This window comes from Crotalus tigris, unplaced genomic scaffold, assembly GCF_016545835.1.
Source record: "Crotalus tigris isolate CLP2741 ecotype Arizona unplaced genomic scaffold, ASM1654583v1 scf7180000019483.1746242, whole genome shotgun sequence".
Classification (NCBI taxonomy): domain Eukaryota; kingdom Metazoa; phylum Chordata; class Lepidosauria; order Squamata; family Viperidae; genus Crotalus; species Crotalus tigris.
In genome coordinates, this window is record NW_024097562.1 from 1385887 (window position 1) to 1403870 (window position 17984).

The 17984-nt window shown below is 40.9% G+C and overlaps 2 protein-coding genes across 17 annotated transcripts in view; one reads left to right on the plus strand and one right to left on the minus strand.

Moving 5' to 3' along the window:
* Nucleotides 1-10287, plus strand: part of LNX1 (ligand of numb-protein X 1) — a 153750-nt gene extending 143463 nt beyond the window's left edge. For all 9 annotated transcript variants that reach the window (XM_039362907.1, XM_039362906.1, XM_039362903.1 and 6 more), the window contains 2 exons: nucleotides 6935-7093; nucleotides 9067-10287. In XM_039362907.1, coding sequence (XP_039218841.1) covers nucleotides 6935-7093; nucleotides 9067-9202 — 295 coding nt within the window. In that variant the 3' untranslated portion in view covers nucleotides 9203-10287. The remainder of the gene's footprint in view (nucleotides 1-6934; nucleotides 7094-9066) is intronic.
* A 148-nt stretch (nucleotides 10288-10435) lies between these two features.
* Nucleotides 10436-17984, minus strand: part of FIP1L1 (factor interacting with PAPOLA and CPSF1) — a 36988-nt gene continuing 29439 nt past the window's right edge. For 6 of the 8 annotated variants that reach the window (XM_039362918.1, XM_039362917.1, XM_039362916.1 and 3 more), the window contains 3 exons: nucleotides 14572-14785; nucleotides 11897-12037; nucleotides 10436-10757 (listed from right to left, as the gene is read on the minus strand). In XM_039362918.1, the coding sequence (XP_039218852.1) occupies nucleotides 10607-10757; nucleotides 11897-12037; nucleotides 14572-14785 (506 nt within the window). In that variant the 3' untranslated portion in view covers nucleotides 10436-10606. The remainder of the gene's footprint in view (nucleotides 10758-11896; nucleotides 12038-14571; nucleotides 14786-17984) is intronic. The other 2 variants (XM_039362915.1, XM_039362913.1) reach the window with 1 other exon arrangement.

The window sequence follows — 17984 nt, forward strand, 5'->3', positions numbered from 1 at the left end:
AAAGCACAAACTGAGAACCTCTGGCCTTTTAATTATTAGCAAGCTTACCTTTAATCAATCAACTCATTGCTGGAAAATGTAACTGGAGTTTCACAAGGTCCTTACCCCCAAAACAGAAAGATGAGCGTATGTGTTATGGGACACCCAAGCTAGAGCAAGCTTAGCAAGGATCAGATTAAATAGTTTAAACACTGGCTTAAAAGCGTAACAACAATGTTGTCCTCAGCACACATCCTTCAGACAGGAAATGCGGTAACGCTCAACATTATCTTCTTTATTTTATAATAAAGAAATAACATTACCTTGTAGCTTCCCGGGGGAATTTAACAGTTGCACGATATTTACCAATAACATGGCAAAATCACATTCATTATTCCTTATTGGAACATGCCTTGTTCATATATAGAGTTGTTCCAAAAAAGGACAACGTTGTCCGGCTTATTATTTTGCGCAAAATTTGGAAGGGTGTGTGCATGTGTGTGTACTTTAATTCCCGTATCCTCAAAGAAAAGGTTTTGCTTTCTTAACACCAGCCGCAACTTTTACTGGGGGCTCCTTCTTCCCATGCCAAACTATACATGTACTGCCTTCTCCATCCTTCCCCTCTCTCTATGGCCTCTTTTACCGAAGGGAAATTACCCACCATGTCAGCAGGTTTGGAAACAGGAAATTCATTGTAATCATATCTCCAGCTGCAGCACCACTCGCAGAAAGGAGCCACAGTCTGCATGAAAACCAAGGGGAATTAGTATGCTGGGCTGGTGGTGTTGGGTCTTCAAAACATTCAGATGAAAGGGGAAAGAGGCAAAAGCTGATTAGAAAACTGACAGGGAAAGAGGTGTATTTCTTATGAGTGCTTGCTTGTTTGATTAGACACTCAGAACCCAGTATTTGGATTCACTCGCTCAACAAAACATCCCATCCTTCAGCCTTGCCTGGTGAGTTGTATTGACCGCCTTATTTTTTTTATTTTATTTTTTTCCATTCTTGCTTTTCTGAGTTTTGCGCGCCACATCTGGAAGCTCTTTAGCCAGGTCCTTTTACCAGAATATGCATCACATTAATACACATTAACTCATTTCCCCTTTGTCTAAGAACGTAACCTCTTAGGAGTTCCCACTTTTTGCTACGAAGGGCAACTGACCGTCCAGTGAAAGCCAAAGAAAGGTTAAATAGGCCTCCAGGATATTTTTTTCTTTTGTTTTTGAACTGTCTTGGGAGAAATAAGGATCCTATTAACTGGGCATTTCAGGCTGGAAATCTTTCGTGAACTATTTAACATGGGCCAATTGGTCATTCCAAAGGCACCTTCACAAACAAGGAGACTTACCAAATCAATAACAAAAAAAGAAAGATTTGCAGAACAGGTAGTCCTGAACGTACCCTAGTTTGTTTAGTGACCGTTCAGAGTTACAACGGCACTGAAAAAAGTGATTTATGATCCACACTTATAGCCATCATAGCCTCCCCACGGTCACATGATCAAAATCCAGGTGCTTGGCCACCGACCCATGACCGTTCCAGTGTCCGGGGGTCATATGATTTATCTTTGGTGATTTTCGGGCAAGCGAAGTCAACGGGGGAAGCCATTTCACTTAACAACTTAGTTATGAACTTAACAACCGAAGTGATTCACTTCATAACAGTGGCAAGAACGGTTGCAAAACGGGACAAAACTACTTAACAGATGTCTCGCTTAGCCACAGAAATGTTAGGTTCAATTGTGGTTGTAAGTTGAGGATTATCTGTCTAGAGCAGGGGTAGGCAACCTTGGCTCTTTTATGACTCGTGGACTTCAACTCCCAGAATTCCTGAGCCAGCCACGCTGAGGGGAAAGGGAGAGGTTTCCAAGTTGAGCCAGGCTGGCTCAGGAATTCTGGGAGTTGAAGTCCACGAGTCCAGTTGAAGTCATAAAAGAGCCAAGGTTGCCTAACCCTGGACTAGAGGACAAGGGATGGAGAAGGCAATTTAGAAGAAAAAGAGAAGGGCCTGTTGCTTTTCCCAAAGCTAGAATGAGAAGACCTTTGGGGCTGTAGCAATATCACTGGAATTTCATATACAGTCATCTGGAGGTTGATACAGAGAGGCCGTTCCTTCGTGCAGATTCAAGGCTGCACCCCCACGAACAATTGTGAAAGAGAGATGTTCTAAAGAATTATGCTGGCAATTCCTCCTGCCATTCTCATCCATCTGAAAGTAGGCTGGAAGTAGGGAATGTGAACAAAAGCTAATGCTGCTTGGCACAGGTCACACATTTAATAATAATAATAATAATAATAATAATAGCAGGAAAATTGAAGAAAGAGACTGAGGGACTAATTCTGGCTGCACAAGACCAAGCCTTAAGGACAAATGCATACAAAGTCAAAATTGAGAAGACAGCAACCGACAGTAAGTGCCGCCTATGCAAAGAAGCTGAAGAAACAGTGGACCACTTGGTAAGCTGTTGCAAGAAGATTGCACAGACTGATTACAAGCAGCGGCATGACAAAGTAGCAACAATGGTGCATTGGAAGATCTGCAAAAAAATATCATTTGCCTGTAAGCAAAAACTGGTGGGATCATAAAATAGAGAAAGTCATAGAAAATGATAAAATTAAACTGCTCTGGGACTTCAGAATTCAAACAGACAAGCACCTGCAACATAACACCCCAGACTTAACAATGGTCGATACGAAAGACAAAAAAGTCTGGATAGTGGACGTGGCAGTGCCTGGAGACAGCAGAATAGAAGAGAAAGAACTGGAGAAGATAACAAAATACAAAGACCTACAAATAGAAATAGAAAGATTGTGGCAAAAGCAAGCAAGGGTAGTACCAATAGTAATAGGCTCCTTGGGTGCAATCCCAAAACAATTGGAGCACCACTTGAACACCATTGGCATTGACAAATTCGCTATTAGTCAATTGCAAAAGGCGGCCTTATTAGGAACTGCTTCCATCCTGCGACGATACCTGTAATACCATCAAACATCCACATCTGCCTATCCCAGGTCCTGGGTAAGACTCGATAGGTAGACAAAATGCCAAATCCAGTCTGAACATCTGGCTGACTGTGCGATGATCGATAATAATAATAATAATAATAATAATAATAATAATAATAATAATAATAACAATAATAATAATAATAATAAAGTTGGAAGGGACCTTGGAGTTCTTCTAGTCCAACCCCCTGCTCAGGCAGGAAACCCTATACCATTTCAGACAAATGGCTGTCCAGTCTCTTCTTAAAAGCTTCCAGTGTTGGAGCATTCACCGCTTCTGGAGGCAGGTTGTTCCACTGGTTAATTGTTCTAACTGTCAGAAAGTTTCTCCTTAGTTCTAAGTTGCTTCTCTCCTTGATTAGTTTCCATCCATTGCCTCTCGTCCTGCCTTCAGGCGCCTTGGAGAATAGCTTGACTCCCTCTTCTTTGGGGCAACCCCTGAGATACTGGAACACTGCTATCATGTACCCCCTTATCCTTCTCTTTGTTAAACTAGACATACCCAATTCCAGCAGCCGTTCCTTATATGCTTTAGCCTCCAGTCCCCTAACCATCTTTGTTGCTCTTCTCTGTTGCTAGATGTTTATTTTACTTTGCCCTTTCCAAACACAATTTTTTTTCCCCCAGGGGAGCTTTAAAACTCCAATGGAAGGGGGGGAACCTTTAACACCCCTCCCCCGTGTTCTTTATAAAATTATAAACTAAGCAAAATTATCAAAATGAAAGGGAGTCACAAGTGTTACTAACAAAAGAACAGTAGTGTTTTGGTGTCTGTCAAAGGATGTATTTTCCCTATAATACTATAGAAACTAATATATTATATTAATTATATATTATATTATATTATATTATATTATATTATATTATTATATTACATTACATTATATTATTATACTATATATTGTATTAATTATATTATATTGTATTGTATTAATTATAATATAATAGCATAACATAGTTTTTATTATATTATGTTATGTTATGTTATATTATATTATATTATATTATATTATATTATATTATATTATATTATATTATTACATTGCATTACATTGCATTACATTACATTACATTATTATATTATTATACCTGCCTGGGTCTTTTCAGAATAAGCGAGATTTTTCCTTGTTTTCTCTACGTAACCTATTTCTATCGCCCAGGACTCAGCGAAGCAAAATACAATCTCCGGCATGAATTTCACTGACCAGAATGTCCCGTAGCAGCATTTGTTTTACCCATGCTAGAAGGAGAACATGTAGTACTTCACTTATGCAACACCCTACAAGAACATCTAAATAATGACTCACCAACTCAGACATTCCATCTCAATGGAATGGTTTAGTTCTTCCGCTCGGAAGGCACAGAAGCATTGCCCAAGCAAATTCCAGTCATTAAAAGGCCTAGACTTTTTTTTTTTTTTTTTGCCATCTCCAAAACACATGGATAGGAGCCTTGAGTGTGTCACTGCTCTGATTCATTCCAAGTTGCCTGGAACATCTCAAGAGAGACCGGACTATGGTGTTGTATGCACTTTTCATTACCCTGGTGCCAAAATGGAAGTGAATCACGATACTATCGGTTTTTCTCTTCATTTATAGAGAACATGGCTGTTACACTTGCATACATTTGTCCATCTCTCTCTCTCTCTCTCACACACACACACACACACACACACACACACCTTCTTTTTTGTGACGTGGGAGAAGGGTGGAAGCCAGGAAAACATTTATCTGCTTTGTTGCCTTTTCAAAGTTGGTTAAAACTGAATTCTTCGGAGGGCGTTTGGAAAGGAGAGGGTTGGGCGCATTTAATGCTTTGCATTGTTTACATTGTATTGTAGACTTTTAAGGTTTTTTTTTTTTTCTGTTTTACCGTCATAGGCAAGGAGTCTGGTATAGTCTGGTGGCATACCAGACTAATAAAACAGTTGTTGTTTCTTCTCCTCACTCTTAAGATTAAGCCCCAACACTCAAAAGTCCCCCAAACTTAAGAGGCTCATTTCGGAGCGGGCCTCCCTGTAACTTGCAGAATTGTTAGATTATGCACAGATGTTTGATAGTTTCCAATTTTAATGAACTATACTGCTGTTTAGAACAGAGCCCCCCCCAATCTTTTGGGCACCAGGCACCAGTTCCGTGGAGAGAGGTTTTTCCATGGACTGGAGAGTGTGTGATTTTGTATGCTGCCTGCATCCCACAGATGGGGCTTTGCTTGTTTGTGCGGATGGGTTGCTGGCATGCCACGGCCCGGTACTGGTCCACAGCCTGGGGTTTGGGGACCCCTGGTTTAGAAAACACAATAAATGCTAGAAGTCAATACATGTCTTGTGATTAGATACAACCTTGTGACTTCCTCCTAACAATAATAGCTATCAATAATAGTGAAATCTGGACAACATTGGATTGTGACCTTGGTAAATCTGGTGCATTTACAACTGTATGAAAAGTGGAATTTGGAATGCTAAAAACCGCACACAGATGGTAAACGAATAAAACTAGAGGCACGAAAAGGAGCCAACAGGCACCTGCTTTTCACATTAGAAGCCAGCTAGCGATTATACAAACATTATACTTTAGATCCTGCCAGCAGGTGAATATTTGCTGTTCTCAAGGGCCTAATCTGCAGTACTATAAAAATCCTGCAGAACAGAGCAAAAATCTGTTGTCTTGGAACAACGGTGTTTTCATTTTTAAATTTTAAAAGCTCCGAGTGCTGCTACTTTTAAAGGACAAAAATAGGAATTACAATGGGGAAGGTTGATCAGCTAGGTCGATAGTGCAATGCTACAAGTTTTTGCGTAAGCAGAATCCTGACTTATAAGTAGTCTTACAACTGGTTGCTTAGCGACCCTTTGAAATTACGACATCCCCCCCCCCAAGGTGTTTATGATCTGGATACAAGCTGATAGCCTGACCCCCTTGTGCCCATATGATTGCATTTTGAACATTTAGCAAATGGCCCATTATTTTACGACTGTGTCCTGCAGTCATGTGACTGATATATATATATAATTGCTCCTAGAAGCATGAAGCCGAAAACACCAGCCTGAAGATGACGAATGAGACTTTGTCAAAACGTCGCCAAGACACTTCCAATTTGATGCAGGAGAAAACCCGAATAACCAAAGACCTACATACAAACACCTGCGAAAACCTCAGAAAACAAATATAGATAGATAGATAGATAGATAGATAGATAGATAGATAGATAGATAGATAGATAGATAGATAGATAGATAGATAGATAGATAGATAGATATAGATATAGATATATAGATATATATCCTTAATGGTTGTAAAAATGCGAATCCCGGGTATATTTGTTCAATAATGCAATCTTCGATCTCTGGGAAGAGTATAGCCTAGTTGTTTATTGTTAAAACAATATTTAAAACAATAAAAACAGTTATATACGAAGTTAAAAACAACTTAGCTTTCACTGGTCCTCTGCCAGCGTCCTCAGAGTGAGGCTCAGGGGGTGGGGAAGTTCTTTTTATCCCCTTGCCGATCATATATATATATACATATGCTGGAAACTGGTGTTTACTTGGAAACTGGTGTTTACTTCCAGTTTCCGGCAAGGAGCCCATTGCAGGCAATGGGTTCCCTTAATGACTGCTACAAAAAAAAATATGGGTCAGTCACATGGATGCTGCAACGTACAACCGTCACAATATGCAACCGAAATTCCAGGATCCATTACTGTCGTTGAGAACTACTTATAAGCCGATTAACAGCTGTACTAATTATATCTTTATCTGAACGGCATCCAGATAAAGCCTGCTATGGCTAAGAAGCAAATAAGCAAAATGTTAAGTAATGAACATCTACAGGTGAAACTCAAACAATTAGAATATCGTGCAAAAGTTCATTTATTTCAGTAATGCAACTTACCTGTATATTAACTTTAAGGTAGAAATATGACTGAAGTGGAATGCTTTTTTGTAGGTCTTTGTACAGCTGCAAAGAAATTGTATTGCGAAGAAATACAGCAGGAAGTCTCGGCTTCAGTATAGTGGGAGGTTATGAAAAAAACAGTGGAAACAAACCATTCTTTATCAAATCCATTGTTGAAGGGACTCCAGCATATAATGATGGAAGAATCAGGTAATACAAACATTGATTAAAAGCAGATTGTCTTATATCTAAGGCTGCCTTTGATCAAATTAGGCCCATGAAGGTTCTTGCTCTGTACTGTCTATGTTGATAAACCCTTTTTCCAGAATAGTTAACAAAAATGTGCCCCACTTTTATTTGTGGATTAGAGGGACTGGATCTAGGAAGTTTTGTTTTCCAAGGATCCTTCCCATAATATCTGCACCATTTCTAAGAAGGGACTGGTCTACGAACGTTGGATTCGTTGCAAAATTTGTGATCTGATTTAAAGCTACCCTATACCAGCTACTTCCTTCTTTGATTATAGAAGCAAAGTTCTCAACACAATCTAAAATGAATAAGGATCCTGCTTTTCTCCAGCACTGGAGATGGAGAATCCACCAATGGGTTTAGACTGTATTCCTGCCCAATCAGATCAAGTCAGCCAAAGTTGCCACGCCCGTCCTGGACCATAGAGATCCCAGTCTTGACTTGATCTTGCCCAGGACAGACATGCAAATTTGGCTCTTAGGCAGGTATAGTCTTCATTGGTGGATTTTCCTTTCCCCAGTAGCTTTGCTGTGCTGTAGTTAGCACAAAAATTGGGCCTAGCATTATCAAAAATTCCAGTCCTTTCCCATTCAGGAGCTTGGAAATTGTTTCCAATCTCCTGCACTGGGGAGAGGGATATTACAACTAGCTTACTTGCCCCTTCCCCCTCTCCCTCCCTTCTTAAAAATGTTCCCCTTAACACCTGATCAGGCAGGGTTTAACGGCTATTACCCTCATCCCAGCGCGGTGGGGGGGATTTTGAATTCCGTCAGAGCTTGCGACTGCAGCTCCGGTGGCCGTTTCTACGGAAGAGGTTTACAGGCCGAAGATCCTCAGGCCTCCCAGATTACCTCAGGATCGTGCGGAGCTTGTTGGGGCTGTTTTTTTTTCTTAATGCCACTTAATTTGCAAATGTTTGGTGTTCTGTACCAAACAAGGAATGGATGGAAATTGTATCTCCTACCCAAGAGAATCACTGCTAGTTCTTTACCTGGGTTACAGAAACAGGCACCAGAAATTGAACATTGATTTTAGCATTAAAGGAGTTGACATTTTATACAGAGCAATTGAATTCTTTTGCAACAGCTTGTTTTGCTAGAATCAATCCTGCTTGCTTGAGTTTTTGTTTCCTGGGAAACGTAATTGTGCTAAACCAGACAGTTGATACAACAATTGATAGTGAGGCATACGGGGAGGATTCATGCATCAGGGAGCGAAGTAGCGTCCCGCTGCCAGGAAGTGTGGGGCACGGAGGCTCAGAGGCATCGTTCATCTGGGGTGATCCCTCCCCTTGAAAGCAGGATTAGCATTCTTGTTGATAAATTAAGCTATGAGAACTGTGACATTGTCAGAAGCGTGTCGTGCGTTTTTAATATAAGCCTTACCTTACTGCTGAACAGGTGGTTCTATTTTATAACTGTGAACTGCCAAGAACCTGAAGTTGTGGCAGTGTATAAATGAAATAAATGTGTGACCTAATTTTGCATCCAGTGAGTGATAACATGTGAGTTTAAGGTTCAGGCCTATCTTCACAACCTCTTTAACTCACTTGGGCAAAGTAGGCAAAACATTCTTATGTCATCCTCCACGAGCAAAATATTATAATGGCGACAGCGCTTCCAATGATAGGAAATGAAAGGGACTGACCAACGGCTTCGGGAAAAAAAAAAAACAGTCCTCCAAAGCAGTGATTATGCATCACAAAAGGCTCAAATTTTATACCAGGCAATAAAAAGAACATCTGAAGTGATTCTTAAGTTTAACCGTTGAATCCTGATGCAAAACTGAGATGAATCAGGTTTGATACATACTCTTTGGAAAGCTCCTTAATAAATGTGAGAACTTGGGCAATTCAGAACATCAAGCATTTGCACAATAAAGAAAGTTGCAGATGGGCTAACCTAGTTTTATTTGCTCCCTTTTTCCCCTACCAGGTGTGGTGATATCCTCCTTGCAGTGAACGGCAGGAGTATCTCAGGAATGGCGCATGCTTCTTTGGCACGAATGCTAAAAGAATTGAAGGGGAAGCTTACTCTCACTATTGTATCCTGGCCTGGCACCTTTTTATAAAGATGTATTTCAATTGGAAAGAAACAAATTCCTGTGTACTGGACTTTTTTTCTTCTTCTTTTTTTTTGGTAGCAAAGTATACACTTGCATTAGAACACTCTTAAATTGCACCATAGGAGGTTTGAAAAAAACACGCTCTGTTAAAGCTATGGGAAGCTACTGGTGTGAAATCAAGGTACACAACTTATTGTAATATGTTTAATGCTTTGTTTTTTTTATATCTCCTGCTGTTTAGATATAAAGAAGGAAACAATTTTACCTAATTTGAAAGTGATTTCAGAATGAAATACTTTTCTAACGATTACGCTGACAGCCTCTGTGCAAGACACAGAAAGGCTAGCTAGCTGACGGGTATATGAAAGTCCTTTTTGTGCACCGTAAAAGCAGTTTTTTTTTAAAAAAGCACTTTTTTTTCTAATCTATCGTAATTCTGTATTTTATTTCTACTATTAAATTAATCGTAATTTGTAAAGCCAAATTAATTTAATTAAAAAAGGACGAAAATACGCATTGTACACGAAACTTTCAAATTCATGAAATCAACCGTTTCATTTGAGTGTTCTGTTTTACTCCGTTTTTATCCTTCCATTCTGCGTTGGGCTCTTCTAAACCAGCATCCTAATGGTGAAGGTAAGGAGCCGTAGAAGCAAAAAATAAAGCCAGAAACTGCCTGGTTTTATCTATATTGAACTAACCACAAAAAGGCCAGTATGATCAAGTATATAGGAGACATCACACCAGCATACTATTGACACATTATGGATTTCCAGCCAAGATATGCTAACTTTTTATTTAAAAGATACAGGTTTACTTATCTAAAGGACTAAACGAAACACTGGTTCATCCTTCAGAAAACAGTCTATTGCAGAGTTCCCCAACCTTTTAAGCACCAGGGACCGGTTCCGTGGAGAAAGGTTTTTCTGTGGACCAGAGACTGTGTGGTTTTGTGTGCTGCCTGCATCCCACGGATGGGCTTTGCTGGTTTGTGCGGGCCGGTTGCTGGCATGCCGCAGCTCGGTACTGGTCCATGGCCCGAGGGTTGGGGACCCCAGGCCTATTGAGTGCCCAGAAGAACAGCCTTGTGTGAAATATTTATTTGAATACGAGAAGCCTTTGTATTAATTCTACATTTTCCACTTTATCTTAGATTAAATGCAAGGAATCTCAGTAACCAAACACCACTTTTGGTAACGTCTTCACTGTTCCAACGGCATAAAGACCAAAACGACCTGCTTTTAACATGAAAAAATTCACTCTTTATTTTCAAAAACCCAAATTAAAAGTATGCTTTTCTACTAACAGAACAAGATTAAGAGCAACATCTTAAGACCCAGAAAAATAATTAGATTTAGAGCAATCTATTTCTGGCGTTAATATAAGCAAGTAGGCAAAACTACCACAGGCCTACTCCGCAGGGGCAGCTTCCGTGTTTTCCTGTTCAGAGGCGGGTTCACCGCTACCCATTTCTTTTCCTTCTTTGCTCTTTTTTGATTTTTTATGTTTATGCCTCCTGTGGCTCTCTCCCTCTTCACTATCATGGCGACGCCTGCTGTTACTAAGGAGAGAAAGAGGGGAGAAACAGGAACACAGATTTAATGGAGTCTCAGACTGCTTCTCAAGCTCTTCATGTTATAAAACTAATTATTTTAGTCCAGGGGTTAGGCAACCTTGGCTCTTTTATGACTCGTGGACTTCAACTCCCAGAATTCCAAGTCCACGAGTCATAAAAGAGCCAAGGTTGCCTACCCCCCCCCCCCGATTTAGTTTATGCAATGATGTCATTAAGCCTCCCTCACCATCAAATCAAAACCAGAAAGGGACTGAATGAAAAAGTCTGATATTAAGCTTCTCTGGGATTTTCATCTGCCACTGTTTATTTGGAGCAGAAACTGGCAACATCCTTTGACACCAGTAAACTACGCTCAGAATTAAACACATGTCTGCAATGAAGAAGCCAGGATTTTCTACCAATGTCACAATTTTCACAGGATTTCCATTCGCAAAGATAGACCTAAAAGTGTTTCACGGTCATGTTCTTGAGAAATTCTTGGGATTTTTTTTATTTTTCATTTTTCACTCTAAATCAGTGGTTCTCAACCTGTGGGTCGGGACCCCATTTGGGGTCGAACGACCATTTCACGGGGGTCGCCAAACAACGCAGTCCGCCATTTTTTCCCCCTTTTCCTTAGCTGTGCTACTCCCTTTTATTCTATTGGCTTTTGAAAGCCAATAGAATAGACTCTCTTGAATAGAGTCTAATTCTATTGGCTTTCAAAAGCCAATAGGAATTGTCCAGGCTGTCTCTGCCCTGCTGAGCCCGCCAAAAGTCCCATTCTGCAAACGGTGCTGCACCCGTTGAGTAGTTCTCGACTTATGACCGGTTGAGTAGTCTTCGACTTACGACCGGTTGGGGGGTCGCGGCATTAAAAAGATTGAGAACCACTGCTCTGTTTACAGAGTCAGCCTGTTGCCCCCAGCAATCTGGGTCCTCGTTTTACTGACCTCGGAAGGAGGGACCGCCGAGTCAACCTTGAGCCGCTGGGAATCGAACTCCTGAAGTGAGCAATGAGCTAGCCTATGATACTGCATTCTAACCCCTGCACCGCCATGGCCAATAGAATAGCCAATATTTTTTATTTTAGGCACCACCCATAAAAAAAAACACGATTTGATAAGCTTGGCTCAGCAACTGACCTCCGTGAAGATTTGTGTCTCGTCTCTTCTTTCTCTCGGTGTCTCCGTTCTCGGTGCCGCTCTTCTTTCTCGCGACTTGTCCTGTGTCGTTCATAGCCCCTCTCTGCATATTCTCTGTATCTGTATCTCTGTTCTTCATCGCTGAGAAGAGAAAAAAAAAAACATTCCTCGAGTGCACATCAAACTACAGTTAGCAACTCTTGGCTTCTCCCGTGTGCACCTAAAGCGCAGAGATTATTGTTGGGAATCTGTTGTCTGCTTTCTATCTTCCGCAAAGAATCACACTGAAAGGCTGATTCAGGCAGGAACGTGCAACGTACGGAAACAACGTTGAGGTATCAGAAACAGCTGGCACTACACCTTTTACTGACATGCACAAAATGTTTGGGTGTTTTGGCCTTCAGCAGGAAGAGTGAAAGAAAAGCCTCCTGGCTTTTTCAAGACATGGCACTCTCCCCAAATTATAACTGGGGCAGACACCACAAAGTGAGCTTTGGGCTTGTCTGGGTTCAAAAGTTAAGGAGAAACAGTTGGATGAAAGGATGGATGATAGATAGATAGATAGATAGATAGATAGATAGATAGATAGATAGATAGATAGATAGACAGACAGAGAGAGAGATAGACAGAGATAGATAGATAGATAGATAGATAGATAGATAGATAGATAGATAGATAGATAGATAGATAGATAGATAGATAGGCAGGCAGGCAGGCAGGCAGGCAGGCAGGCAGGCAGGCAGGCAGGCAGACAAAAATCCCAAATTGCAGGTTATTCTAGATAGCTGGGAAAAAGTAGACCACAATACAGCTGTTAGACCCGCCAGGCACTTAAACCTCTAAACAGAAACGATCCTTGGCTCCATTTGTCGGGAATGGTATATTTTTATTAGAAGTCAGATGTATTGCAGTAATGCATAACACAGAACTGAGAATCGGCTGTCAAAACCCCTAAGTCCAACTTTTCCCTTCCTTAACTATCACTGACACACACACCCCTTGACCAATCAGGTTCCAGCAAGAGGTTTTCCGAAGGGCCACTTCAAGCCCAGGCTGGTATGCAGCTGCATCCTTTTCCCAGCTGGGTGACCTTGAAGCAGCGTCTTGGGGAAATACAGCCGTTACTTTCAATTTCCCCCAAGCATCCCACCCCTCCCATCCACCCTCCCCAGAGTTCATGGCAGACTGTCACCGCCTGGTTACGAAGCCCACAAGCAAGCATAAGGTGGCAGTTGACACTGACCGCTTCAGTAGCCCTCCCAATAAAATCACACCATGGCTCCACAAAGTTTCCCCAGGTGAACTTGACCTTTTACCAGAGCATAGTCCAGTGGTGGCGAACCTATGGCATGGGTGCCAGAGGTGGCACTCAGAGCCCTCTCTCTGGGCACAAGTGCCGTTGCCCCAGCCTTGCCTCCCCCTGTGACCCCCTCACCAGCAGCCCCCCCCAGAGGAGAGTTGCCCCCTAGCGTGGCCCATGCAGAGCAGCGGAGCCAAGAACATGGCAGCCAAGCAACATAGAGAAGACTCTGCCCTCACGTCCCATCGTGCACAGTTGATGTTGCAGGGCGCAGGCAGGGGGCGTGACCGCCATAGCGCTGCTGGGCTGCCTGGGCGATCTGCGGTGGGCCCTGGAGGCAGTGAGTGGCCCTGCGGATGGGTGGGGTGGGGCGGGGTGGGCCAGGGGGTGAAGTGGGGGCGAGGCCAGTTTTGGGGCACTTGGTCTCTAAAAGGTTCGCTGGCATAGTCAATACCTGCTTACGGTGCATGTCACTCACAGAGGTACAAAATTATATTGTTTTTTTTAATCTTAGACCCAATTTCATTAAGGCACTGAAAAATTGTTAAAAAGACTCATAGTTTTTGTTCCAGGATATCATACCTGAACGATCTGTGACTCTCAAGCTTCCCATGTTCTCTTATTATTCCATGATAATAATAAATGATGATTTTACTAAACTAAGCGCGCTCTGGCTCTTCACACTTGTCTTAGGACAGCAGTTTTGCTACAGATGTCAGATAATTTAGTCGGATTAAAAAAAAAAAAGGAAGAAAAATGTTCTTCTCCTTCCTTTTTGGTGAAGTCTGCAAGCAACACAGAACGTTCCCCAGGCCTGGAAGTCATTAAGAATCATTTCGGCACCCTTGAATGACCAGCTCGTTTTGTGCTCTCAATCAAGGTGCCCAAGAAACAGATGTTAAATTGATCTTAATGCCTAAGACACTGACCCTGTAATTTGTAACACAAAACATAACAAGTGGAGAACATTAGCACTAAGCCTCGGTAAAAACAAACATTATGGTAATATATTTTAAACCCAACGCTTACTGCATGTAGCACTTTTTGAAGCTGAAAAGAAAGAATTATTTAAAAATAGCACAAATCTCTTTACAAATGGGTAAAAAAAAATAGGTCTCAGTAGGAGTATTTGGAAGAGGTGATTCCACCCCTTTCTCTGACTTAATAAAATTCACCATCTTCGTTGTGAGTCTTTTGTATGTAGTATTTGTTTTTGCACTTCTGGTTTGAATTTGAAGGAGCTGGCTAAAGAAAAACAAAAGCCAATCCGTGTCCCCTAAGAATATACAGCTGCATGTGATATTTTGAAATACATTTTTTAAAGCAGGCCCTGAACTCTTACCGCAAAAACCTTGGATTTAGTCCCGATACCCACCTATTGAACACGCTTGCAGTTGGACTGTGATCCCGCTCACGCTCCCTATCTCGGGGCCGTTCACGCTCCCGTTCACGATCTCGATCCCGTTCTCGGTCTCGATCTCTTTCACGCTCTCTGTCTTTATCTCTTCTGGAATAATAATCCCACTGTTTGCTTGTGTCCATGAGACTAGTCCAGGATGGGGTAGAACCTGTAAGGTGCGGAAAGGTGACTAAAGAAAAAAATTCCAGTATTAGAAAACAAAAAAGTCTGGAACATTTGAAAAGCGTAAAATGAATCGCACTGGGATTATTCCCTATTTATAAAAGGGAAGCCTGGGACGTAAAGTTAACTGTAAAACCCGCCTTGAGTGGTGGATTGAATAAAGCTTATAAATTAATTGCCCAGTTGTGAATTCTACATCCAGCAGCTATTTCAAAAGGATTGCCAATTTGAATATTTCTTTCCTTATTCTATGGCATTATATTTAAAAGTCATGTTTGTGTTCTTTTGTAATTGTAAGCTGTGCTTGTTTACTTTCTTTTCAATTGTTTTTCTGCACTTTGAAAGGATAAAAGCCCAGATAGCTGCAAAATGTTCCAAGTTTGGCAGGTGTGTTTAAAATGTTCTGAACACTTTCTATTCTGGAGTTTCGACTTAAGCCCGGGATAAAATGGGAGGGGAGGGGGCTTATTTCATCTTGTTTTGAGTATTCTGACATCTGTAAATTAGCATTTGTTGGTTAGGCAGGAAGATCCAGAGAATACCATAGCTCGTAAATCACCAGCATTACTGGGACTGACTGAGGGGAGACGGTGGCAAGGAGGAGGAAGATTCAAATTAGGAACACATTTAAAGAGACAGCCATTTTGAAAATAAGGCAATTGTTGCCTGCCTGGAAAGCAAATTTACTATTTTTTTTTTTTTAAAGATGGCATCGAGTAGTTGTAATTTGCAGGTTGCAATGTAATAGCCCTGTCACTGGGTTCTCTTAAGTGAGGAGCGCAGCCTACTCCAACCACTAAATATAATAGCAAGAGTGCATTTCAAGCAAATCTGAAGCCAAGAATTCAAAGGGTGTTAGTTTTATAGTTGCTTGCGGCCTGTTTTGACGGGAAGCTATTGCTGCTCTTTCGTGACTGAACACAGCTTTGAGGCAGACAGTACAGAGGCATCAAAAAGGATGTTCATCTGTTTCTTCCATTATTGAAAAACCTTCATTTTTTTTTAAATGAAAATATTCCTTGACAATTTTTAATGAAGTAACAGCGGCACTCAACACAAATGATCATATCGCCTTTTTTGTGTTGTTTTAGGACAAAAACAAAACAAAACGGATACTTATTCTGATTTTTCCCTTTGCCCTAGAGAAGAAACTTGATTTGTTTGTTTTTTGGTTTCTCCTGCCAGAATAGACTTTGTTCAAAATTTTCAAAGTTCTTTTGCTCTCAGCTTGGGATAAAACAGTTTTTCATTCAGTACTCACCCAAACCAATTTACTAGGCACTGAGCACTTAAAACCAAACCAACACACTAATAAAGAGAAGTTCCTAGTCTCTAGGTCCTGAAAATGCATAAATATGTGGAAAAAAGTTACTTCAAACATCACATTTGTTCATTTTGGCCTTATAGAGATAGTCCTCGATTTACAACTGTTCATTTAGCGATAGTTCGAAGTGATGATGGAAAAAGTGACTTACAACCCGTCCCCCCATGGTCACGTTATCCTGGTGCTTGCCACGTGGTTTGCATGTATGATGGCTGCAATGTCTTGCTGTCATGTGATCACAGTTTGTGACATTCCCAGCTGGCTTTCAAACAAGCCAAAATTCAGGAATCCAGATTCACTTAATGACCACATGATTCATACAATGACTATCCTAAAATGGTTATAAAATTGGTCTGGTCATATGATGTGTCGTTTTACGACCACACTGATTTATGACAGAAATTCTTGTCCCAATTGTTGGTTATAAATTGAAGACAAAATAATTCCTATTATCGGGAGTTTGTGGTGAAAACATCCATTCCTGAAAATGACAAAATGTATCTAAAGAAGGATACAGACATTCTTTCTATGTGCTCAGGGGGATTTCTGGATGCTGCCTGATGCTCTAAACCAGTGTTTCTCAACCTTGACAATTTTAAGGCATGTGGACTTCAAATTATTCTCAAATAATCGACTGAAATTATACCAAATACTAAACCATTGTTTACAGCATCGTATTTATTCGGAAGCAAATCCCAGTTTTACCATCTAAAATGGAAATCAATAAACCTTACTTCCAAAAGGCCTGATTCTGAGGTATCCAGAATTTGTATATAATAAAGGCATTTGTTTTTTTTTTTTTTTTTACTATTTCATTTTAGCAGTCACGCTCGTAAAAAGGCACACGATAATCACCTTGAACAATGTGTTTAGGACAAAACCATTAATTAAAAGGGACTGAATTTTCTCACAAGATACCTCCCTAGCAGTAGAAAGTGAGTAGGATGGGTAGGACAAGAACAGCCACTTATTTCTCCTTTTTGAAGGAGGGGGATTTCAACAACAGGAATTGTTAATCCTTCTTTGATTAGAAGCATAAATTTCCATTATTACCAAACATGGTGGCACCAATACAGTTTCTATACCAGGAATGTGGGGAGATTCACAAACACTATACTTAGAATAAAATTGCAATGTCCTAGAATAGGGGTAGGCAACCTTGGCTCTTTGATGACTCGTGGACTTCAATTCCCAGAATTCCTGAGCCAGCCATGCTGAGGGGAAAAGGAGAGGTTTCCAACCTGAGCCATGCTGGCTAAGGAATTCTGGGAGTTGAAGTCCTCGAGTCATAAAAGAGCCAAGGTTGCCTACCTCTGGCCTAGGCCGCTTTATGACTCGTAGACTTCAACTCCCAGAATTCCTGAGCCAGCATGGCTCAGCTTGGAAACCTCTCCCTGTCCCCTCAGCATGGCTGGCTCAGGAATTCTGGGAATTGAAGTCCACGAGTCATCAAAGAGCCAAGGTGGCCTACCCCAGCCCTAGAAGAACTGTGTTCAATTAAAAAAAATAATTAAATAATTAATAATTAATTAATTAAAAAGGGGGGAATCTATATTAGAGCTTTGAATGGGAATAACAGTCAACTTGAAACCTGTTACGAAAAGGCATCAAGCGATTTCCCTGTAACAACAAAACTTAAAAAAAAAAAAATACACAGGATGTATAAAAAGAAGAATGCCAAGAACACTCTTCTTTTTTTTTTTTTACCTCAGCCTTACCACTATTAACCACAAGAGGGAAAAATATTGGGTTTAAACAGGAGAATAAAAGTGTTTTTCAAGAGGCGTTCAAGGAGAGATAACTTTGTGTTACTCAAGAATATTCTCAGCTTCTTCTATTATTCAAAAGGCATTACAGAACATGGGGCTGGGAGGGACCTTGG